The following is a 25,000-nucleotide window of genomic DNA, read 5'->3' as shown; positions in this document are numbered from 1 at the left end:
CCCTCAGAGGCCTACCCATAACTTAAGACACACCGAGCCCTTACCTCAACTCAACACGACCTTAGCTTACCTCAACTCAACTATCTCTAACCCACCGCCGAAACTTACCAATTCAAAACATACATGCCTAAATGTATTTCAACACAACAACCCTTACCAAAACTCACTAACCCTAACGTAAATGGACTGCATTTATACTGCGCTTTCAAGGCACAGGAGTCCTGTGGATCAGCCCAGACGCCTTTTAGCCCCCATGTTGTGTCTACAGCCGTCTGGGAGCGAAGGGTTGGATATGAAGAAGTTGGTTTTTACCGCGTTTGAATAGTCAATAAGGGGTTGCGCTAATATTGTGACATGAATCGCACGATTCATAGATAGCTTATTATGGCATGTAGGAAGAGTTACCGAGATAGACTGTGAAATAGAAGTACTTTGTTAACCCGAGATTACAGTAGAAAGAATATTCAGTACAAAGAAAGAAAAGATTTAAATAAAACATAACCTAGTTACAAACAATATGTCGCAAAGTGAATTGAAAAGCATAACAAAAGTATAGTTTAAAAATAGACAAAAAATAAATGAACTGACATTTTGGCAAACTGTATGATGCAAATGAAACGATGCGTCGAAGGAAATATCACCGACATCAGCCTCTCTCATGAATCACCCACAAAGCGCACAACTTAAACCAAGACTTGACATATAGTTGAAACCTGGCTTCTTCAAACCCGTCACAGAGTGCCAGAGATCAAGTACCAAGTGTGAGCCACACGTTCCTGTGTGCGTACAGGTGGCATGTGTGTCTTGTTACACGTAGGTGTGTGTGTTGCTTTGTATGTGTGTTGCTCTGTGTGTTGCTTTGTATGTGTGTCGCTGTGTGTGTGTGTGTGTGTGTGTGTGTGTGTGTGTGTGTGTGTGTGTGTGTGTGTGTGTGTGTGTGTGTGTGTGTGTGTGTGTGTGTGTGATGTAATCTCTTCCCAAGAAAAATCTTCGGCATCCAAACATGCAATAGAGCAGAAGAAAGAAGAACGATAGAGCATCAGAAAGAGAGGGAGAGAGAGAGAGGGAGGGAATGAAATAGACCCAGAGTGGGAGAGAGAGAGAGAGAGAGAGAGAGAGGGAAAGAAATAGACCCAGAGTGGGAGAGAGAGAGAGAGAGAGAGAGAGAGAGAGAGAGGGAGGGAAAGAAATAGACCCAGAGTGGGAGAGAGAGAGAGAGAGAGAGAGAGAGAGGGAGAGAGGGAATGAAAAATACATAGATAGGGAGAGAGAGAAAGAGAAAAATTAGAGAGAATGAAGGTGACCCAGACAGAGAGAGAGAGAGAGCTCCAGAAAGCATCAGTTTGTGTACCTCACACCCTCTCCTCCATCAAGGTTAATCAGGTCAGCATGAAAGACGGATTCCCATCTTAGTCTATTTTCTCTCCCTCCCCTTGTCTTTCTCTCTCTCACTCTCTCGCCATGGTCTCTCACTCTCTCAGCCTGCTGCTGGTTTACACTAATTCCTCAGCTCCACTGGAGCGGTCGACTGTTGCATCTGAAGGAAAACCCTGCTTGAGCTGTTTCCCCGTCCACTATCAAAAGGCAAAGTAATGGCTTCTGCTGCACTTCAGGTACATGCTTTCCTTTCGTTTAGGGCCAGGGCTATATCTCTGTTCCGGCTGTCTCTTGAATCAGGCACTCGCTGTAGAATACGCAAAGATGTTAACTTCAAGAGAGGGAGGTAGGGGTGTGTGTGTGTGTGTGTGTGTGTGCACGCGCGCGCTTGCGTGCGTGCGTGCGTGTGTGTTATGATGCAAGAGACCCCGACACTTCTCTCCAAGTTTAAATACCCTTGAAGGACAATCGCTGATTATTGATGAATTATTTCTTCCCATCGGATATATCCACGCAGAAGCCTCCCGTTCCCGGCCTTAAACGATACAGAGGGATCCCACACCTCCTCGCCCTCCCTGCTCCTCATTCTCCATCTCCATGTTCAAACTGACCAGCAATCAGTCTGCAACCGCTGACGTTGTCATAAGTGCTCTCTGCCTGGATGTCTGTCAGGTGTGTCCAAACGGGGCCCTTTGTACCCAGGGCGCCCCGTGTGTGGGCGGAACGTGATGCGGCCGCACCAGCCTGGATTAGCTCCCCGGACTCAGACTAAGGCCCAATCTCATTCCTTTGCTACATAGAAAATCTCAACCCTAGCCCTCGCTGTTGCGCGTTCACGCGCCGTGGAGTCATGTCCCAATACTGTTTAAATGTAGCTTAAGGGGTAGGGGGGAGGGCTAACATCCCCTCAAAATTGAGATTTTCGATGGGCACCCTCAAAGCGATTCAGTTCTGACTTGCTCCCACAATACCTTGCGAGAAAACGGAAAATCAAGAAATATCCTAGACAAGATGGAGGACGAAAAGATGCGACAGGATTGGAAAAACACAAATGTAAGTATTTTCTCTGTGATTAACTAGTAATTATTTTTATTAATTATACTCTGCAGCCCGGCCGCGGGCTTCGAAGCCCGGCCAAGGACTCTCGGAAGATCGCGAAAGTCTGTGGCCGATTTTCGCGGAAGATCGCGAAACTCCCCGGCCGACTTTCGCAGGCCGCCCGACCCCGGTTCTCGGCCGGGATGCATGCCCGATCACGGGCTCTGCATCCCGGCCGTCGACCGGTCTGCAGCCCGGTCAGCCCGGTCTGCAGCCCGGTCTGCAGCCCGGTTTTCTACCGGTTTTCTACCGGTTTTCTACCGGTCTGCAGACCGGGCTGCAGACCGGGCTGGATATCATGTCGTATGATATCCAGATCTTCCATGTTCTAGTGACTCCAGGTTAAAAAAAAGCTTTACTATACTAATATATTATATTAGATTAGATTAGATTAGGCTTTATTGATCCTTTTGGGATGACTCCCTCAAGGAAATTGATTGTCCAGTAGCTTACAGAAAGAAACACAACACAATATTAAATTATATACAATATAAGATAAACAATACACTCTAAGATAACTATAAAAAGTAAAATAAAAAGTAAACAGTAAACAATAATTATAATATAATATAAGATAAACAATAAACTCTTAACTAACTATAAAAAGTAAACAAAAAACAGTAAACAGTAAACAATAAACTCTTATCTAATATAGAAAGTAATTTAAGTAATATTATTAGTTATTAATTATTAATATTCTATAAGTGATATTATATATACTAATATATATATTATATTAGTAATATTCTATAAGTATTATTATACTAATATATTATATTATATTAGTAATATTACATGGTTAATCAATGTATTTTTTGGCAGTACTATATTGTGTACATAGCTATTATATATTGTACATAACATATGGCCATATCAACCAGTTCTGGCATATAATTTCTGTTTCCTTCTTATTCGTTTTCTTTCAGGACTTCGTTGAGTCCACTGCCACCAGCCCCCCCCCACCTCTCCCTCATGCTCCTCCACCCCAGGCACCTCTTCCACCACCCCAGACACCCCTTCCAAGAGGAGAGTGCCAGGGGGCAGGCGAGGCATGAGGAGAGCGAGGCAAAGTTGGCGGAGAAGATGTGATTCTCCACCATTCTCTCAAAAGCTGAGAGAGAGTGTGTGTGTCTGTGTGTGTGTGTATTTTTAGGTGTGCGTGTGTGTGTATTTTTAGATGCATGTGTGTGTATTTTTAGATGTGTGGTTCAGTGTTTCTTATTTAAATAAAGTGTTTCTTCTAAAGTGTTCTTGTTCTTAACCGATTATTATCTAAGGGTGCACTCACACTAGGCCATCTGGCCGTGGCCGTGGCCGTTTTAGCACCTAACCGTGCTCAAATCTGCCAGTGTGAGTGTGGCCAGTCTGGCTAATACCACCTTTAACAGTATTATTATTTTTTAACACTTTATTTAAACATGCCAATTACAAAATAAAAATACCATTTCAGGTTAAACATCTTTACAATGGGTCTTGCTCGTTGCCCGAGACAATGGCAGCCAGTCTGTCTCTTGTAACATTACCAGGGGTCTGGTTATCTGCTAGGGGGCACGGGGAGGCCATGATGGCGTCACAGGGTAGGGTTGTCCCATTTGGTAGGGGACCGTTAAGGGGTAGCAATGAGGGGTAGCAATGAGATTGAGCAATGAGGGTTAGGGTTGAGATATGGGGTTGAGACAGAGCAAATGAATGAGATTGGGCCTAAGTGTCAATATCCGTTCACCGGTTGAGGGTGCACCGTCCGGGGGAGGGGGGGGGAGGGAGAGGGGGAGAGAGACAGAGACAGAGACAGACAGACAATGAAAGAGTCCCAGAGAAGTGGAGTCAGCGGGCCGATGTTTGCGCTGCAGACCGCAGTCCGCACATGTATGGAACAACGCTCGATCTCACAGATGGAAAACAGACATCGTACTCCAGAGAGTTTCCGGGGCACGGTTTGAAACTTTTTCTGGTTTCCTGGGAATATCATGGCGGAGCCTCCGAGCCCGAAGCAAACAACCGAGGGAATGCTTGGAAAACGACACTGTTTCAAATCCCTCTAAAACAACCTGCTCATGCAGCTGGATACTTATCTCTTCTCACAGAAATGAAGACGAACTGCGAAACAGAGAAATGAACGCTCTACACAACACTGTCCTCCCACTGCTGTGGCCCAGACAGGCATGCAGTAACGAAGCAGAAAGCAGACGGACCAGTAGAAATAATACGAACGACTGAATATCATATGACGTTGAGTAGGTCTGGAAATCCCGCTGAAGGATGCCCTTTGAATCGATTCCTCTCTAGCTATACTCCAACCTCGACCTGAAAGTTTAAAAATAAATGACTGGTTTTTATATTAAAAGTGCTGCTCTGATGAATACAAGATGAATCCAATATAAAAGGCTAATATAGGCCAAATTATCTTTGTGGTACTAATGAAAGTCTATAAAAAAAAATATGAGCCTGTTTACAAAACACATTCATTTGAACTCATTTATAAAAGAAGAAGCGTTAAATGTTTCGCGTTAACATTGTTTTCCTGAGATGAAATAGGAAAAATGTGATACCGTCTACTCGCCTAAACGCATTAATTTGTTCTCGTTTCTACAAATTAACATAATGTTTTCAATAACAGGTGCCTTAGATGACACTATCAAACAAATGTCTCTTTTAACTGCCTGACGCACCAATTCAAAAGGGCTAAAATAATTGTCCTCATGTTATAAGATAGAGAAACAGCAGTTATAATGTTCCTGGAACGTTCATTTCTGCACCCGCACGCATGCACACACACACACACACACACACACACACACACACACACACACACACACACACACACACACACACACACACACACACACACACACACACACACACACACCTTGTAGTTGGGCAGATGTGGAGCCAGTGAACTCACTGTTTCAGCGGGAATGAGAACACTGGGGAATTTAAGAAATCGTTTTGGGCGTTTCATTGGAACAGAGATGTAATCCCCATGACAATGGCCAAAGGCAACTTTGTGACATGTCTTTTTATTTGTCACACATCCCTGACACACACACACACACAGTTGGAGGACTTTGTTTACTTTTGAACTCTTCACCGACCGCTACAGTTTCCTGCCAGGTTGCCATGGTGATTATTACTATCCCCTCAGCAGTCAACTTGCAAACACTTGACCCCCCCCCCCTCCCACCCCCACCACTTCCCTTCATCTTTCATCACCGGCATTCTCAAGGTCTCTCCCTCGCTCTCTCTCTCCACAGGACGAAATCCAATAACATTTGTAAGTGTTTTCAATGCCTCCCTTACCTTTTACATTTGGCTTCATCTGCGGCTGAAACAAACATAACTTGTTGCGCCACTTGGAAGCAAAGAGAAATGATTTATTTCCGCCATGGTTCCTTTTCATCTGAATTTGAAAGCATGGTCAGGTTTGAACTCTTGGCAAAAAACTTCAGGATTATAAAAGCTTTGCCCTCTAGTCGGGTAGTTATTCTTGCATCATTGCATCCACCCCGAATATTCCTCCATCCACCTTAATATAAATATCCCCCATTATCACATCTATCCCCATCCATCTAGTCCACTATTACATACATCAAACCATACATTTGGCCTTTATAATATAGATGAAACCATCCATCAAACCATACCTCTAGCCCTTTATAACATCCATCAAACCATAGATCTAGCCCGTTATTCATCCATCGAACCATCCGTCAAACCATACATCTAACCCATTAAACATCATCAAACCCTCTATCAAACTATACATCTAGCCCTTTATTACATCCATCAAACCATCCATCAAACCATACATCTAGCCCTTTATAATAAAGATTAAACTATCCATCAAACCATACATCAGCCCATTATAACATCATCAAACCATCTATCAAACCATACATCTAGCCATTATCACAACCATCAAACCATCCAATCCACCCATTACCATATCCCCTTTAAGAGACCATTTTAGTCAAACAGAATCTTGCAGTGGAAAGTAAACAGCGATACATGACATTAAAGATGCAGTAGGTACGATTTGAGACTTGTCAAGAGAGTGGGGAAAAAATGATCACCAGCAATGATCCAACCAAAGAATTGCATTTCACACTCCTTTGATAGACAGGGAAGATGGATTATCTGAGCCAATAACGGGAGTGATGGCCTTATTGGTCAGAGATGAGCCAGGAGCAGTCTAAAATCAAGGTTGGCAATACAAGGTCAGCGCAGTCCCCCGGAAACAGACATTCTCACACGCATTTCCCTCACTTATAACTGAAGGATGGCTTGGCCATTTCTAATAAATTACACTCAAATAACAGCTGTTAAATCTTACCGACAGCACATTTCAGGGGCAGGTAAGGACATCCTTCTAACACTTCCATCTAGCCATCCACTGAAAGGCTGAACTGTGTTTTTAAACCAGACCATACCTTATATTATAGTTTTAGAGTATGGATGGGTGGATAAATTGATTCTCAAATTCTCAAACTTTTTCTGTACGACCTCTAAGATATTTTTCAGCCGAGTACCCCCTTCACCGGCACAATGTTTTGGGGGGAGAAAATAAATAAAATAAACATAAATAATGTTTTTGCGTCTAGCTTTCAGAATTGAAACTTACACAGAAAAAACAATACATGCATATATTTTTTATGTTCCAAGTACCCCCTGCATTACCCCTAGGGGTACACGTACCACCACTTGAGAACCACTGCTGTATCAGACCTAGCCTCACCAAAAGGAAACCTAATATGTGACCGAAGCAGCCTGCGTTCTTGTGATTTATCGGCTGAACTAAAGCCCATCAACCTCTGAGCTCAACACGAATGGTAATATCAACTTGGGCGGGATTTTAGGGTTATGGTTAACCCTGTAAAACCAGAGAGGGTGGAACGCACCAAACAAGCCAACAACAACGAACACCAAGATAAGTGGGGAGTTTTAAATTTAGATTTAGATTTAGACTTTCCCCCGTTGCATAGAAACATCCACAGCTGATGCTACTCCCTAACTAACAATCTATGATGAAGACAACTCCCTACACCCCCTGTCCACTAACCGGCTAAATAAAAAATCTTCTACTCTGTACATCATCACGGAATCCTGGAGTCGGTACGGTAACCTAGCAACAAGCCAAACATTCTACTGCATCTTGCCATTCACTCTGCAATTTTAAATCCAAACCAACGTCTGGGACGCCGTGCTGTTAAACACACGAAGCCGCGGTTAAATTAACTTCACTTCACGGGGGACTCGGCGCGGTCGCCCCCCAACGACGGGCCGCTAAAGGGCAGGCGTCACTCCACGCCTGCTAAGAGCTCTCGGAAAACGCCGCAATTACCGTGCCAAATGTCACCGAACGTGTACCCCGTCCGTCGGTGAGGAGGGGGAACCATGGCAACGTAGCAAACCGATGAGTCAATTAAGGCAGAACATGAGTCATCGCCCCCGCGTCTGTGACGAGGTCATCCGTAACACCGACAACGCACCAATCAGGGCTCTTTAAATATGATGGGCTGCTGACAGGAGCAGCAAGGGATTGTGGGTAAGGGAGATGTTGAACCCACTAGTCTCAGTAGACGTTTAAGGATAGTCTCGTCTCGATTAAATTGGTTTAATTAACATGAACGTTTGAATGTAATACCGTAAGAGCTCTTCTCTTGCTCGCTGAGGGATGTGTGTGTGTTTGTCTGTGCGTGCGTGCGTGCGTGCGTGCGTGCGTGCGTGCCTGCGTGCCTGCGTGCGTGCGTGCGTGCGTGCGTGCGTGCGTGCGTGCGTGCCTGCGTGCGTGCCTGCGTGCGTGCCTGCGTGCGTGCGTGCGTGCGCCTGTTAGAGTAATTGAAAGAAAGTGAGCGAGTATTTATCCCAAAGCCCTGGCTTTGTGGGGACAGACATGAAAAAAAATATTTTTCCTCTCGGAAAAATCCCATTCGTTTCTTAGGATACGCTACAAATATGAAGCAAAATTCACGCTCTGAATGCTTTGGGCTTCACGAGTATGTGTGTGTGAATTTATGCGTTTGTGAATGTGTGCATTTAAAGATCATTTGCGTGTCAGTGTGAGTGTGTATTTGTGTCTGTGCCTCACAAATCAGGCTTTAGATCAATATACAAACTCTAACAGCAGAAGAGCAAAAGAACGCAAGTCTGGGTAAACAGTATTTCCTTTTCTTTCACACAAACTAGGCTCTAAAAAAGGTGTGTGTAAAGGTTTCAAATCAGCACCGTGCAGAGTGGCCACTGTAAACATACATACTTAATGAAATCCCTTCTGAAGTCTCAACCACAGGTGAGATTTCTTCAGTAGAACACAAGTTGCAAGAAGTTCAACAAAGCTGGAATTGGTCCCTAGCTCCTGGTCATAGTCTACTCTGTTCCATGTCCTCCCAGAAGCTCTGCTGTAGCACGGTGATGAGAGCATGGATGACTGGGTGCATGCGTGTGCACAAGTATCTGTGGGCATGTGAGAGCCACGGTGGCTGTTAAAGACCAGCGGGTTACTCGCTCCGCTGGTTTCCATGAACCCTTCCCGGCATGGGGCTCAGGCGGTAGAGCGGGTTGACTTGTAACCGGAAGGTTGCTGGTTCGATCCCCGGCTCCTCCTAGCTGTGTGTCGAGATGTCCTTGAGCAAAACGCCTCACCCTAACTTCTCCCGACGAGCTGGCTGTCGCCCTTTATGGTCGACACCGCCGTCGCTGTGCCAATGTGTGTGAATGAGTGAATGTCAAGCAATATTGTAAAGCGCTTTAAGTGGCCACTGGTTAGAAAAGCATCTATTTACCATTTCACTAGTCCAGCTCCTCTCTCCAGCCAATAGAAGAGGAGAGGCTGGTAGAGCGATACAGAACGATGGACTGGTCCGGATCGATCGGATCGATGGCCTCGGGCCGGCTGGTGGAGGGTTGCTCGGACAAGGGGGGGGATTCGGGGAGAGGGGTCACACACGTGGACGAGGTCATCCATCAGCCGGCTCTCATTTGATTATGGGCTGTTCGTTAACGATTAGGCAATGAGGACGGCCGCATAAGGGGAGAAGAATGGGCTGAGGAGACTGTTTGGAGCGGGTCACTTCAACGAGGAGAGAAGGCTGGGGAGTGCGTGGGAAGTCCCATCGTTAGCCACACACAAACATGAGCGGTTTATTAGGAGGGACAGAGGGAGATGAAGACTGATCAACCGACGCGAGCCGTGAACGTTTGAACTGATGAAAACAAACGCAGCCTGCAAAAGCCAAGCTCTGAAATGATTCAATTGTGTTTGTTTTGTCTTTTTTTTTTTATCAAGACGTGCGGTAACACAAAATGACAGATTTAGACAAAGAAAACTAATCATGAAACTGTTATTATTCTTTCTTTTTATCAACACTGGAAGACCTTCAATTTCACGGTTCGAGACCCCAGACGTTCACCTTTTAAAAACGCATCCGATTCTGAAGCCAGAAACTCGACTGTGTTTTAATATCAATGTAACCACACTCAGCGCTCCGATGCTGTTTTTAATCAAACTAATGTTAACATGTCCGCGGAGCCGATTCTGCCTCCACTGAGCCAAGAAACACCCGCTTCCGACTTGCATTGATTGGTCTTCAGCAGCTGGCTTCAGTGAGGTTAGAGGGGGATCCGAGGGCCCTGCCTTACAGATGTACACACTATGAGGTCGACTCAGAACAGCCACAACAACCACCCACCCAGGGATGTGGAGAGGGAGAGAGGTGCGAGGGTGAGATGGATAGAGGGACATAGGAAGAGAGGGAGGGAGAAAGAGAGAGAGGTGCGAGGGTGAGAAGGAGAGAGGGAGAGAGGGGCGAGGATGCAATGGTAAGAAAAGGTGATGAAAGAGAGCCCTCGTCACAAAGCGTGGTAAACAAGGCCCCTGCCTTACAGATGTACGCACTATGAGGTCGACTCGGAACAATCGCCCCGCACACAGCCACCACGGAGCACCTGGGAACTGTAGTGTTGCAAGGCAAAGCTTAGATTTGGGCACATTCAGATTCTTCTTATTCTCATTTTTAATTAGCGTGGGGGTCTTGCGTTAAGACCCCCCACTGTCCCGTCTGGGACAAATGAAAAGGATCTTCATCAAATATGCAGCCGCTCAACACATCCTGTCACGAAATCCCACGTTGACTTAGTTTTAAATTAAGTTTATAATTCGTATATTTAAGATTAATTATGAATCAAATGATTTAAATCTAAGGATGATGTGGCCCTGAAGCAACACCAAACTCCCTGACCGCCCCTATAAAGAGACCAACCCCCACAAAGCCTCGGTTTGCATTAGACCCGCTCACCAGGTGAAACCATTATCCAAACATAAACTAACTGGTTTGAGTTTCTCCACATGACCGCAAACGGTCAGAAGGCTTGGAAGTATCGAGCTTATTAAAAATATATCTTTGCAGTCCGAAAAATAATGGTGTTATTTTCTCCTGAAGTCCCTCCGAAGTGTCTCCAGAACCGCCTTTCATCAGGGGAATATGAATCTAAAGGCATATTACCAAAGCTTTTCAGCCGGATGGAGCTTCAACCAATGAGTCAAAATACTAAAATATACAATCAACGGAATTTACTTCATGTTCCTTAAATAACAGATGGAAAAGAAGAATTTGGAAACCTTTTAATTAAACCTGCAAGTCAATATTTGTGTGGGCCTCCGGCTTTGAAAACAAATAATTGTCAGAATTTTCAAAGTCCTGACCCAAATCACCAATTATTTTTTTGTGCTGACGGTAGGGGGTGTGTGTGTGTGTGTGTGTGTGTGTGTGTGTGTGTGTGTGTGTGTGTGTGTGTGTGTGTGTGTGTCTGTGTGTGTCTGTGTGTGTCTGTGTGTGTCTGTGTGTGTGTCCCTCTTTATTAAATTGATTATCACGACCATACAGAGACCAAGTCTCTGTATTCACTATCTAACCCACGTCTGACCCAACTGAATGGATGCTCACTACCTAGCCTCACCCTGGTCTCTTCTTAAGGCTGTCACTGTAGAGAATAAACACACACATACTGCCCCATTTGACCAGCCTGTTTCAGACTCCATCCACGGCTGATCTACGTTCTGTACCCCTGGTTAAAGGTGGCAAGGGATGTGTAGAAGGAGAGAGGAGTAGAGAGAGAGAGAGGGAGAGGGGCAGAGCGAGAGAGGGAGAGAGGGGTAGAGGGGTAGAGGGAGAGAGGGGTAGAGTGAGAGAGGGAGGGAGGGGTAGAGGGAAAGAGGGAGAGAGGGGTAGAGCGAGAGAGGGAGAGAGGGGTAGAGGGGTAGAGAGAGAGAGGGAGAGAGGGGTAGAAAGAGAGGGGTAGAGAAAGGTAGAGGGGTAGAGGGGTAGAGAGAGAGAGGGAGAGAGGGGTAGAGAGAGAGAGGGAGAGAGGGGTAGAGAGAGAGAGGGAGAGAGGGGTAGAGAGAGAGAGGGAGAGAGGGGTAGAGAGAGAGAGGGAGAGAGGGGTAGAGAGAGAGCGGGAGAGAGGGGTAGAGAGAGAGAGGGAGAGAGGGGTAGAGAGAGAGAGAGGGAGAGAGGGGTAGAGAGAGAGAAAAGGTGTTGAGGAGGAACAGCGTAAACACAAAACAGCCGGGATCCCTCACATTTTGTAGTCCTGTATGAAACAAAAGGTAATCAGGCCAGCCTCTATCTCGCCCTCTCGGCCACGCACCCACTCTCCCTCCCCCCCGAAGGACTTTACTGACAAGCATCCAAACAAACCAAAGAACACATCTTCACGCTGTCCGGCCTGTTGGCCAGGCGAGGTCTACCAATATATGAGTCAGGGATTTACGATTTTGCTCCGATAGATAGGGGGAATGGAAATGATTGTCAGAGAGAGACAAAGAGAGAGAGAGAGAGAGAGAGAGAGAGACGGAGAGAGAGACAGAGAGACGGAGAGAGAGAGGGAGATAGAGAGACAGAGACAGAGACAGAGACAGAGACAGAGAGAGAGAGGGAGAGAGAGAGACAGAGAGACAGAGACAGAGAGACAGAGAGACAGAGAGAGAGAGAGAGTGAGAGACAGAGAGACAGAGAGACAGAGACAGAGACAGAGAGAGAGAGAGAGAGACAAAGTCAGCGACAAAGAGAGAGACAAAGACAAAAAGAGACAGAGAGGAAGACGAATGAGTGTCAGGTGGAGTGGGAGACAGAGAGAGGCACACCGAGAAAGGGCAAGGACCAGGAGAGAAGGACGGGCCTCACCGATGTACTCGAAGACGTAGACCACGAAGAAGGGCGTGACGAGGTCGTTGATGCCCTGGACGTAGCCGCTGGCCGGGTGGCGGATGGCCCAGATGAAGAGGATACGCTCGAAGATCTACACACACACACATTTAATTTAGCATGAAAGTACCAACAAGAACACAACTTTAGTCTACAACTCAGGGCTACAGGGGCGAGGTTGTCAGTGGGCCTGTGACGCCCTCTGGGTGTCAGCCATCTTGGGGAGGGTTGCCACACCGAAGATGGCTGCCAGGACAGTCGACACGATCCAACTGCTGCACGCGCGCGCACGCGCGCACGCACGCACGCACGCACGCACGCACGCAGTTACCGAGCTAGCCTAGCTTAGCTCAGCTTGCTTATTATAATTCCGCCGGTGACACATAATAGATTAAAGAGTGTTTAATGATATGCCGAACCTGGATAATAAGATGTACATTCAATGACTTGAAATGAAACATTTTTCCCCATCACCCATTTATCAGGTAATATATCTGCTCAGTTGATTTCCATGAGCGGTGCAGGGAGCACCGGAGCGTAGCGGTGGCGCAGCGGCGGCGCGCGGTAGCGTTAGCATGCAAGCAGAGACGTGAAGGAGAAAAGGTGAGGAATCTCAAACAGATTAGAATGAAATGAGAAACATGTTCAGTGCTGAGGGAGGATTTATTAACGTTTAACCAAAGTTGAACTTCAAAGTTTACTTTTTTTATTATAACACCACACTCCCAAACAGATGTGTGTGTACTTGTGTGTGTGTGTGTACGTGCGTGTCCCTTAATTAACTCTGTATTCACTGTTCATCCCCTACCTGCTCCATAAAGACCTGCCTGTATTTACTGTCAAACCCCTTACCTGCTCCTTAATAAACTGTCTCTGTATGTACTGCCAAACCCCTGCCTGCTCCTTAAGGACCTGCCTCTTTATTCACGAGACTGATAAGCATAATATATACACCACCTTACAGCAGAAGGTCCATTTGCTAAATGGTTCAATCTTTCAGCTCTTCCATGGTTATGATTTACATTTAAGGGGATTTTTTCAGAAGGAAAAAAAACTGTTGGTCCGTCCATGTTAAGTGGTAGTAAAAGTGCACCTCATTCTTTCTGATAAATGCCACAGGCATACACACAGGTTCACAAGATCACGTGAAGGGTACTTATTTAAAAGACTATTATTACCTGATGTTAAGTACAACAAACGGACGCCCTTTAATTGGCAGGGGAAGGTTTGGATGCAGTAATAATATACATTTATGCACGTCACTCAAAACAAACCATTTCAAAATGGCTTTTAACACCCAACTCTCCCCCACCTCTCAGGGCCTCTTCATTTACGCTTTAAATTCTATTGATATTAGCTTCTTATTTTTAACCCAATGCATACCATCGTATCATTATGTATTATTATGTATCATTATGTAAAGTGTCTTTGACCATGAACCAGAACTCCCCCAGACCCCCCAGACCACCGCCAGGGTATTGAGTAAAGGGCTTCTGTTGCCTCCCTTCGCCCCCCCCCCCCCCCCCCCCAATCAGCCCCTCCAGGGCTCATCTCTCATCTGCGTGTTCCAGCCGGAGCTGAGCTCTCCAACAACCACCTCTACAAACCACTTCTTTCACTCATCCAAGTCAGGCTTTCATGTCTCCCTGCCAGTCTCCCTCGCTCTTCTGTCACTTACTTACTCTCTCACTCTCTCTCGGCCCATCTTTGTCTCTCCCTGCTATTATTTATTTTTTTCATTGGCTCTCCCTCGCTCCCTTTCCCTGTTTTTTCTCCCATTGGCTCTCTCTCGTTTCTCTCCCTCTCATTTCTCACTCCATCCTTGTCCATTTCCCCCTCTCTTTTTTCTCTCTCTCTCTCTCTCTCTCTCTCTCTCTCTCTCTCTCTCTCTCTCTCTCTCTCTCTCTCTCTCTCTCTCTCTCTCTCTCTCTCTCTCTCTCTCTCTCTCTCTCTCTCTCTCTCTTAATTTCTCTGAGTATTTCTGCCTCATGTTCTAACTTCCTCTCTCTCTCTCCCTCCCTCTCCTGGTCCATCCGTCTCCCACCCTCCCTCTCCCCTCCCTCCCTCCCTCCCTCCCCCTGTTCACGTCCTTCTCTCACTCTTGGATGTTTTGCAAGGCAAACTCTTCCATCTTTGTTACAAGCCGCAGTCAAACGCTGTCAGGACCACTGAATTAGAGGAGGCTTCGCATTCACACACACACACACACACACACACACACACACACACACACACACACACACACACACACACACACACACACACACACACACACACACACACACACACACACACACACAGGGGGCTGGGAGTGTCTCTGTTGTTAGGGGATGTTTGATGTTTCCGTCATCATTATAATAAAACCTCATCCCTCCACTTTAAATGGGAGGAAGGCCTCTGCCAGTCACCCAGAGATCCAGCATGTCACTCATCCAAACAGTCAGCCTGCTGCTTACAGTGAGATACTACAGATGCAGTTAGCGTCACGTTGGAGACAGCCGGGCTGTACCGGGGTCTGGGGTCGTTCCATCAGGAATCCGCTCCCTGCACTCCCCTCGTTCCCGGTTCATCGTTAGCATCACATCCATCAAACCTGAACCTATGTCAGTACATGGAATGCGGCCCGATTAAATCCTCACTCTTTCGAAGCTTTTTCAAAACCTTTTTGGTTTGAACTACGAGGGTGAAGAGACCAGTAGTGGGGAGTGAGACCAGGTAGTGGGGAGAGACAAGACCGGGTGATGGGGAGAGACAAGACCGGGTGGTGTGACTGACTCTGACAAGCACCCTGCTGCTACGAAATCCTGCTGATACGATGACATGACCGTGTCTTGTTTGTTTTAGACCCCAGCAGCAGGAGTTCTGACCAACCGTCAATCATAATCATATTGTCCTTTAGCCTGAATCTGACACACACACGCACACGCACACACACACACACACACACACACACACACACACACACACACACACACACACACACGTTCCCATCAAGTATCTCAAGCAGGTAGTACGGTATTTACAGGGTGGTCTACCAGACTAGTATGTGTATTTACAGGATGGTCTTCTACCAGTAACAGTGAAGTATGTGTATTTACAGAGTGTTCTTCTACCAGTAACAGTGAAGTATGTGTATTTACAGGATGGTCTTCTACCAGTAACAGTGAAGTATGTGTATTTACAGGATGGTCTTCTACCAGTAACAGTGAAGTATGTCTATTTACAGGATTGTCTAAAGCGGTGGATTGCGTGGTATCTAGAGGCACAGAGCTGGGCTTTAGTACCAGGCCAACAAAGTCTGTTTATTTTTATTTCATCTCCTCCAAATCTCTCGCTTCCCTGAGGGGACGGGGGGGAGACGGAGAGAGGGAGAGAGGTGGAAGATGTGTCCGTCTGAAGGAGTTTATTCCTTCACTTATGAACACCGGCTACACAGACCCTGGTCCACAGCGAGCAGCGCTGAGGTTCTGACGGGTGACGGCTGGCTGTATCCATCACTCATGGCCCTTTCTGAGCCTCAGTGTTCAGGCCAGGGAGGAGAGGGAGAGGGACAGGATGGGGTGGGGGGGGTTGGGGACGAGGTGGACCTGCAGGTGAGGATGCACACCGAGGTACCGTTGTATGGTCTACTCGGTTGGCATCAGCCTAGCCTGCAGGGCGAGCCATCGGGGTCTCCAAGCAAGCATCAGTGTTGACGGAAGCTTGTTGAAACGCGGTTTGAACGGCGAGGGTTAAGAGGCCAGAGCCAGAGACGAATGGAGTCATCAGGGGTCAATCCGCCGATAAATGTACCCACAGAACACACTTCTGCTATAACCGCCTGACTCTGCAGACTGTGGGCCTTTGTCTGACTGTGTGTGTTTGTGTGTGTGGTCTTGACTAGTGCGGCTAGTGTGTGGGTGTGTTTCTGACGCTGTGTGTGCGTTCAAAAGACATGCATTATATGTTTCTGAAGCTGAAGGTGTGTTTGTGCGTGGGTGTTCAATGCATCTCTCTGTTTATCTCACTTTACACTACACGCGTGTCTGCGTGTGCATGCATGCGCTCGTGTGTGTGTGTGCGCCAAGTGTTTGTGTGTGTGTAAAAAAAACAGGAGGACCTCACCTCTTGGACAGAAGCTTGTTGAAAGAGAGGAATAAGAGGATTAGTTCTCGGTATGTCAATGTGAATCTGCAGAGAGGGAGAGAGAAGAGAGAAAAGAGAGAGGGGGGGGGGGAAACACATGGACATCGGGCAGGTTAGCGGCGATGGCAATCACAGACAGAGTCACATAGGAGAGAGAGAGAGAGAGAGAGAGAGAGAGAGAGAGAGAGAGAGAGAGAGAGAGAGAGAGAGAGAGAGAGAGAGAGAGAGAGAGAGAGAGAGAGAGAGAGAGAGAGAGAGAGAGAGAGAGAGAGAGAGAGAGAGAGAGAGAGAGAGACAGAGAGACAGAGAGAGAGACACAGAGACAGAGAGAGAGATCAGAGCTGGACCGGATCACGGAGGCGGAGCGGACTGCGCTGGGTAACATGCTACAAAGAGTCCGGCCCGGTCTTACCTCGGTCACCTGGGGCTGCATAACCAATCGCTCTGGGTTCATCCTAGGAATGTCTATACGGATCTGAGGTCCCGATCGGGCGGTTAGGACACACACACACACAGGCAGTTCACACAACAGCAGCAGTAATGTACTCATGGCGCATGTTGTTGTGGTTAAAGAGTGAATGAGTTCATGTCTGTACACGTTCAGAAGATGTCTGTCCGCCAATAGAATGAGGTATACAAAAGTGCTGGAAGTACTGCTGTGTGTGTGTGTGTGTGTATATGTGTATGTGTGTGTGTGTGTGTGTGTGTGTGTGTGTGTGTGTGTGTGTGTGTGTGTGTGTGTGTGTGTGTGTGTGTGTGTGTGTGTGTGTGTGTGTGTGTATAGCTATCTTGGTTGTGCTAGCAATGGTGTGTGTATATATATATTTATATGTGTGTATGGATACTCCTGTCTCCATACACTATGTATCTTAGGGTGTGTGCGCTAGGTATATACTAGGTATCTTAGGGTGTGTGTGTGTGTGCATGTGCGTGTGTAGGTGTCTTGTTGTGCCTTGGTCGGTGTGTACCTGTCTGTAGGTGTCTTGTGTGTGTGTTTATGCGTGCACCTGTCTGTAGGTGTCTTGGTGTGTGTGTGTGTGTTTATGCGTGCACCTGTCTGTAGGTGTCTTGGTGTGTGTGTTTATGCGTGCACCTGTCTATAGGTGTCTTGGTGTGTGTGTGTGTGTGTGTGTGTGTGTGTGTGTGTGTGTGTGTGTGTGTGTGTGTGTGTGTGTGTGTGTGTGTGTGTGTGTGTGTGTGTGTGTGTGTACCTGTCTGTAGGTGTCTTGGTGGTGCTCGTCGTTCCTGGAGTCGTAGTACTGCTGGATGAAGCCGAAGTATTCTTGTCTCTTTCTCTGGAGAACGCACTCTCTCCTGTCTGCATTGGCAGGGAGGTAACCCTGGGGCGAGAGACACAGGGAAGAGTGGGAGAGAGAGATAGAGTTGGAAAGAGAGACACACAGGGAAGAGAGGGACACAGAGAGAGAGATACGGAGAGTGGATGAGAGTGAGAGATACAGAGACACACACACATACACACACAGACACACAGAAAAGAGAGAGTCACACACGGGGAAGAGCGATAGAGAGAGAGACACACACACTCACACACACAAAGAGGCAGACAGACAGACACACACACACACACACACACACACACACACACACACACACACATAGAGTCAAAGGGAGATAGACCAAGGAGAGAGAGCGACACAAAAATGCAGAAAGACAAAGAGAAACAGGATGAGACGGAAAGAGGGAGGGAAAAATAGAAAGAAAAAAAAACAGGGCGGAGAGGAGATAAAAAGAGATATTCAGAAATAAGTATATTGGAATTCATAACTCGCAGCTCTCTACAGCAACAACAACACGGCAGATAGATGAATGGTTTGGAGTTGAATCAAATAATAAGTTGAATGTACGAAGAAAAGTGGAATGTTTTTCTGTTTTCGGCGTTCGCTCCTCCTGACGAGAGGTTTGTTGTCGCAGTGTTTTTCCACGAGAAATACTCAAAAGATTTCATTGTACGGTACCCACTCACAAAACCATAACCTTAGGCCTTCATCTTCCGTCTCCTGGGGGTGAACCAAGGGCTGAAGACTGTACCTGTAGATTTTGCTAGAGGCTAAAACGAGCAATCAAATATTAGGAAATGATCGAGATTATGGTTGTTTGATTCCTTATCCTCCTGCTGCTAAATTATCATTTAGTTTTCAGTGAGGAGGTTTAAAGGCACTGTATGGATCGAGACGCACGCACGCACGCACGCGGTGTGTCGGAATGGGCTATTTAAATGTTAAATTCAAAGCATTATGGGATTTAGTTAAAACAAATTAAATGCAATTAGGGCTTCTATTTTGTTTGAATACCACTCCTCCGAATAAAAACAAGAAGCATTTAGAGTCGAGTTAGCAAAGTATAAACGAAGATGCATTCAAATTCAGAATGAACCCGTGTTATACTGTGCATTTGATACCTTGATTCACACTTATTTAAACGTTTTTTAAAATGCATTAATTTTGTGTTGTTTTTTATTTTATTTTATCAAGGCTGTCTCTGTGGTTTATATGGCATTGGTTTAGAGTTGCAATAAATGTCAGACCTATAAATTATGTTACAGGCCTACAAAAGGTAGGGAACCCCCCCACGCACTTAAGAACACTTAAGAACTTGGAAAGTGTAACCAGCTGTATCAAACACACATCTTAAACTCTGGTTTGATGTGTTTGACACCCACACCCACACACACACACACGGCAAAATCGATAATGGCCGAGACAATTCATTAAATAAGTTATTTTCTTTATAGTTTCACACCAAACTAAACAATGAGAAAAGTTTGGACGTCCAAAGGGAGCAGACTCGCAGAGGAATAGAGAGTGGTGGTGACAGTGATGGTAACAGGTAGCAGGGTCACACAGAGTGTAGTGAAGAAGAGTCCCGTAGAGACCGGTGTTAAAGAGGAGTGGGTAATAGAGTGTAGAGTAGAGCAGGGAGGAGCCCCTAACAGTAGAATCATAATAGAGTGTAGAGTAGAGAGGAGCCCCTAACAGTAGAATCATAATAGAGTGAAGAGTAGAGAGGAGCCCCTAACAGTAGAATCATAATAGAGTGTAGAGTAGAGAGGAGCCCCTAACAGTAGAATCATAATAGAGTGTAGAGTAGAGAGGAGCCCCTAACAGTAGAATCATAATAGAGTATAGAGTAGAGTAGAGAGGAGCCCCTAACAGTAGAATCATAATAGAGTGAAGAGTAGAGAGGAGCCCCTAACAGTAGAATCATAATAGAGTGTAGAGTAGAGAGGAGCCCCTAACAGTAGAATCATAATAGAGTGAAGAGTAGAGAGGAGCCCCTAACAGTAGAATCATAATAGAGTGAAGAGTAGAGAGGAGCCCCTAACAGTAGAATCATAATAGAGTGAAGAGTAGAGAGGAGCCCCTAACAGTAGAATCATAATAGAGTGTAGAGTAGAGAGGAGCCCCTAACAGTAGAATCATAATAGAGAGTAGAGTAGAGAGGAGCCCCTAACAGTAGAATCATAATAGAGTGAAGAGTAGAGTAGAGAGGAGCCCCTAACAGTAGAATCATAATAGAGTGAAGAGTAGAGAGGAGCCCCTAACAGTAGAATCATAATAGAGTGTAGAGTAGAGAGGAGCCCCTAACAGTAGAATCATAATAGAGTGAAGAGTAGAGAGGAGCCCCTAACAGTAGAATCATAATAGAGTGTAGAGTAGAGAGGAGCCCCTAACAGTAGAATCATAATAGAGTGAAGAGTAGAGAGGAGCCCCTAACAGTAGAATCATAATAGAGTGAAGAGTAGAGAGGAGCCCCTAACAGTAGAATCATAATAGAGTGAAGAGTAGAGAGGAGCCCCTAACAGTAGAATCATAATAGAGTGTAGAGTAGAGCAGGGAGAAGCCTGAACGTACAATCATAATTCTATCTTGTCGTGATATGTATTTTATTCAACCTGTTATGTGTGTACGTGTGTTCAACGGGAAGCCGAAGACAAATTTCCCCCAAGGTGGACAATAAAGTGTTTCTTATTCTTATTCTCAGAGCAGGGAGAAGCCCTGACAATGCAATGATGATGGACTGTGGAGTAGAGCAGAAAGCAGGAACAGTAGAATCGTAATCTCATAACAGAATGTAGAGTCGAGAGGTGCCCTCACAGTAGAATCTGATTGGAGTGTAGAGAGGAGCAGTCACAGCAGAATCGCGATCGAGCGTCTAGGTGTGCAACCTCAGTGTGTGAATCACATGATTCCAGTACCCCCATACCCCTCTCTGCCCCCCAGTACCCCTCTACCTCCTCTCTCCCCCCTCTACCTCCTCTCTCCCCCCCTCTACCTCCTCTCTCCCCCCTCTACCTCCTCTCTCCCCCCAGTACCCCTCTCTCCCCCCAGTACCCCTCTCTCCCCCCAGTACCTCCTCTCTCCCCCCAGTACCTCCTCTCTCCCCCCAGTACCCCAGTACCTCCTCTCTCCCCCCAGTACCTCCTCTCTCCCCCCAGTACCTCCTCTCTCCCCCCAGTACCTCCTCTCTCCCCCCAGTACCTCCTCTCTCCCCCCTCTACCTCCTCTCTCTCCCCCCAGTACCTCCTCTCTCCCCCCTCTACCTCCTCTCTCCCCCCAGTACCCCTCTCTGCCCCCCAGTACCTCCTCTCTCCCCCCAGTACCTCCTCTCTCCCCCCTCTACCTCCTCTCTGCCCCCCAGTACCCCAGTACCTCCTCTCTCCCCCCAGTACCCCAGTACCTCCTCTCTCCCCCCAGTACCTCCTCTCTCCCCCCAGTACCTCCTCTCTCCCCCCAGTACCTCCTCTCTCCCCCCAGTACCCCTCTACCTCCTCTCTCTCCCCCCAGTACCTCCTCTCTCCCCCCTCTACCTCCTCTCTGCCCCCCAGTACCTCCTCTCTCCCCCCTCTACCTCCTCTCTGCCCCCCAGTACCCCTCTACCTCCTCTCTGCCCCCCAGTACCCCTCTACCTCCTCTCTCCCCCCAGTACCTCCTCTCTCCCCCCAGTACCTCCTCTCTCCCCCCAGTACCCCTCTACCTCCTCTCTCTCCCCCAGTACCTCCTCTCTCCCCCCCAGGTCCCCTCTCTCTCCCCCAGTACCTCCTCTCTCCCCCCAGGTCCCCTCTCTCTCCCCCGCCGTACCCCTCTCTCTCCTCAACACCACAGCTCATCGGTTGCCTCTGTCGGCGGATGGCGTTCTCTTCTCTGTCTCCAAACCATTTCAATAATTTCCGAGGCACACTCCATTAGCGACGGTACACATCCCCACGGGGTGCGGCAGCCTCTCCCCCTCCGTCCTCTCGGCGCCGGCGCAACTTTAAATTAATGGCATACAATGGTTAGAATAAAAATTATTATTGTTCCCTAAGTACCAGCAAGTGCAACCAGATGTATCTGTTGCCGAGGGCAACCTGTTGCAACTTCCCAGCCAACGGATGGATTGTTTTCGGTTTCTTTGTTTTTCCTGTAGTGCTTGTTGTGGCTGCTGCTTCACCCCCCCCCCCCCCCCCCCCCCGCTCCCACTCCCACTAATGACAATGGGAGCCAGAGCTGGGGGGGGGGGGAGCTGTTAAATGGGCGATGCTAGGGGGCCGTCAACGGACAATGACCAATCAGGGAGAGGCTGGTTTTACTGCTCTGAGACAAAGTCAGAGAGAGAGAGAGAGAGAGAGAGAGAGAGAGAGAGAGAGAGAGAGAGAGAGAGAGAGAGAGAGAGAGAGAGAGAGAGAGAGAGAGAGAGAGAGAGAGAGAGAGAGAGAGAGAGAGAGAGAGAGAGAGAGAGAGAGAGAGAGAGAGAGAGAGAGAGAGAGAGAGAGAGAGAGAGAGAGAGAGAGAGAGAGAGAAGCTGCAGGCGGCATTATTACAGCGTGGGGGACTGTATGGTCTGAACTACATAATAAAACTACACCACAGTAGGTCGTATTCCAGCAGAGACACTCACCAGAGGCGGACGTGTGTGTGTGTGTGTATGTGTAGGCGACCTGCGTGCGTGTGTGTGTAGGGCAACACAGCGGACTCACAACAACAAGATTAAAGGACGCTTTAATGGTACGAGATTAAGGTATGGCAAAGGATACTTAAAACTAGAGCTGTCAGTTAAACGCGTTATTAACGGCGTTAACGCAAACCAATTTTAACGGCGTTAAAAAATTTATCGCGCGATTAACGCAATTATTTTATTAAAAAAAAAAAAAAATTCTTTGGCTCAAAACAAAGAAGCAGTAGCCTGACTGCTATGTTCAAATGACATTTGTTCAAAGCAGTCGTTTAATTGCACTATAGGCTCTTTTTTTGTATCGTCCTGTTTTGATCAGTATATGCCAATGTTGTTATCAATAAAAAATCATTTGCACAAGGCAAGCCGATGCACTTCACCATGTTGATAAGAGAATTAAAATGAGAAGAATCATGGGACAAAAAAATCAAGGGATATTTAGCATAGAAAAATAATTTGCGATTAATCACGATTAATCGTGAGTTAACTATGACATTAATGCGATTAATCACGATTAAATATTTTAATCGCTTGACAGCTCTACTTAAAACCTAACCTATATCTATTTCAAGCAATGAACGGACTCTTATGTCCGTCTAAAGTTCGGTCCAATGCCAGATGAGCCACGGAGCTCCGCAGAAGAGCAGCAGAAGATATCTTATTCCAGGTGTTGCTCTGTGTTTGATATCATGGGTGGCACTGCGTTGCAAGGACTCAGAGCAATGATAGAAGTTACATCTTGGAGGTTAGACGGCCTGAACGGTGTGAGCGCCCTTGTTATGAATACTGGGTTTGATGCATGCGTTCCGCGTGCGGTCTCTCGGAGGCTTTGTTAAGGTTCAGTAAAGGTGTTCTGTTGAAGATGACAACCAAACCCACACTTCTCAGGTGAAGCTCCGCAGTTTAACCTTACCGACTGTATAAAACAGGTCTAAACCGGTATTTACCAGGCAGAGAGCAAGGGTGCAGGAAGGCCAAGGACGAAGTTCAAAGACCGACAGAAAGGTTCACTGACAGACACACACACACACACACACACACACACACACATACACACTAAAGTGAGAGTGAGATAAATAGAGAGATTGACTGAACACCTACGCAAAATACTCACAGGTGCGCATACGCATACACAAACACACATGCACACACACACATGCACACACACATGCGTCGGAAACACACCCACACACCAGCCGCACTCAGTCATGACCGCACTCACCAAACCAAACCGTTTGACCAACACACGTACCTTCACACATACATGCACACACTATGTCAGGTGGAACGGGTGTGTGTGTTTGACCGGCCGGCATAACCCAACCATACAGACACATTCTAAGAGCGTGTGAAGCGTGCTACATTAGCCAGTGTGCGATAATGAATGGAAGTGTTGTTTATATTTTCACAACGCCTGCGTTTCCTCCACAGACGGGGAAACCGAGCGCCGCCCTGATGAGTAAACACAGGCGCACTGCCTCGTGAATACATTACTGAAGCCTCGTGAATACATTACTGAGGCCTTGTGATTACATTGCTGCTTCCTCAAGGCCCTTTTCCCGGTTTGCTCTTTCAAAAGGATCGGCCGAAAAAAAAAGTATGTGCATGTGTGTGTGTGTGTGTTCATCTTTAGTATTTTTTGTTCCCATCCACAAAAATGATAGCACCGTTACTATAATCTATTAGTATAAATGCATGTTTTTATGAGATAGCATCTGCGGTTTTGCTTGTCCCAAGGCATCAGCCATACAACGAACAAATTATTAACAAACAAATCTATTAATTACAGTATTAATGACTCACCGAGAGCAGCTTCCATGTGATTGGTCGAACCTGTCGCGGGATGCCAGACCAGCTGAGTTTCCGGAGTTCTTCTGCAGGAAAAAAAAAAAAGGAGGAACAACTTTACTGACCGCGGGGTGACGTATCCTCACACATCTCAACATCACGGTCACAAAAACACTTTCAAACTTTTGCGATTTAATATCATGATCAATTCCTTTAGGGAATGCTTTTTTTCCCCAAAGCAATTCCCAGTGCGGTCAGATACGCAGGAGCATCAAGGGGGTTTGGAAATCGGTCTGAAGGCTGCATGGAGGGTTAGCTGGGGACTCAGCACGCTTTTGTCAGGGACTCACCCCATCAACTAACCTTTTTGTAAACTGTTTTAGCAATATTACAATATAGCAACAGGGGATGCAGAGCACACCACACGATTTTGAGCCCGACTTTCCAGTCACCGCGGTGTA

The 25,000-nt window shown here is 46.8% G+C and overlaps 1 protein-coding gene across 3 annotated transcripts in view; it reads right to left on the bottom strand.

Annotated features, from left to right (window-relative positions):
* The window catches only part of tbc1d22a (TBC1 domain family, member 22a), a 108,268-nt gene that overhangs the window by 58,552 nt on the left and 24,716 nt on the right, over nt 1-25,000 (bottom strand). Inside the window, exons 6-10 of one of the 3 annotated variants that reach the window (XM_030341497.1) lie at nt 24,555-24,625; nt 18,011-18,139; nt 17,212-17,274; nt 16,779-16,844; nt 12,654-12,768 (exon numbers count right to left, since the gene is read on the bottom strand). In XM_030341497.1, coding sequence (XP_030197357.1) covers nt 12,654-12,768; nt 16,779-16,844; nt 17,212-17,274; nt 18,011-18,139; nt 24,555-24,625 — 444 coding nt within the window. The remainder of the gene's footprint in view (nt 1-12,653; nt 12,769-16,778; nt 16,845-17,211; nt 17,275-18,010; nt 18,140-24,554; nt 24,626-25,000) is intronic. The other 2 variants (XM_030341499.1, XM_030341498.1) reach the window with 2 other exon arrangements.

This window comes from Gadus morhua, chromosome 19 (assembly GCF_902167405.1).
Source record: "Gadus morhua chromosome 19, gadMor3.0, whole genome shotgun sequence".
In the NCBI taxonomy this organism is placed as follows: Eukaryota; Metazoa; Chordata; class Actinopteri; order Gadiformes; family Gadidae; genus Gadus; species Gadus morhua.
Note: the sequence above shows the minus strand (reverse complement) of the source record. Positions and strands in the feature narration are given on the sequence as shown.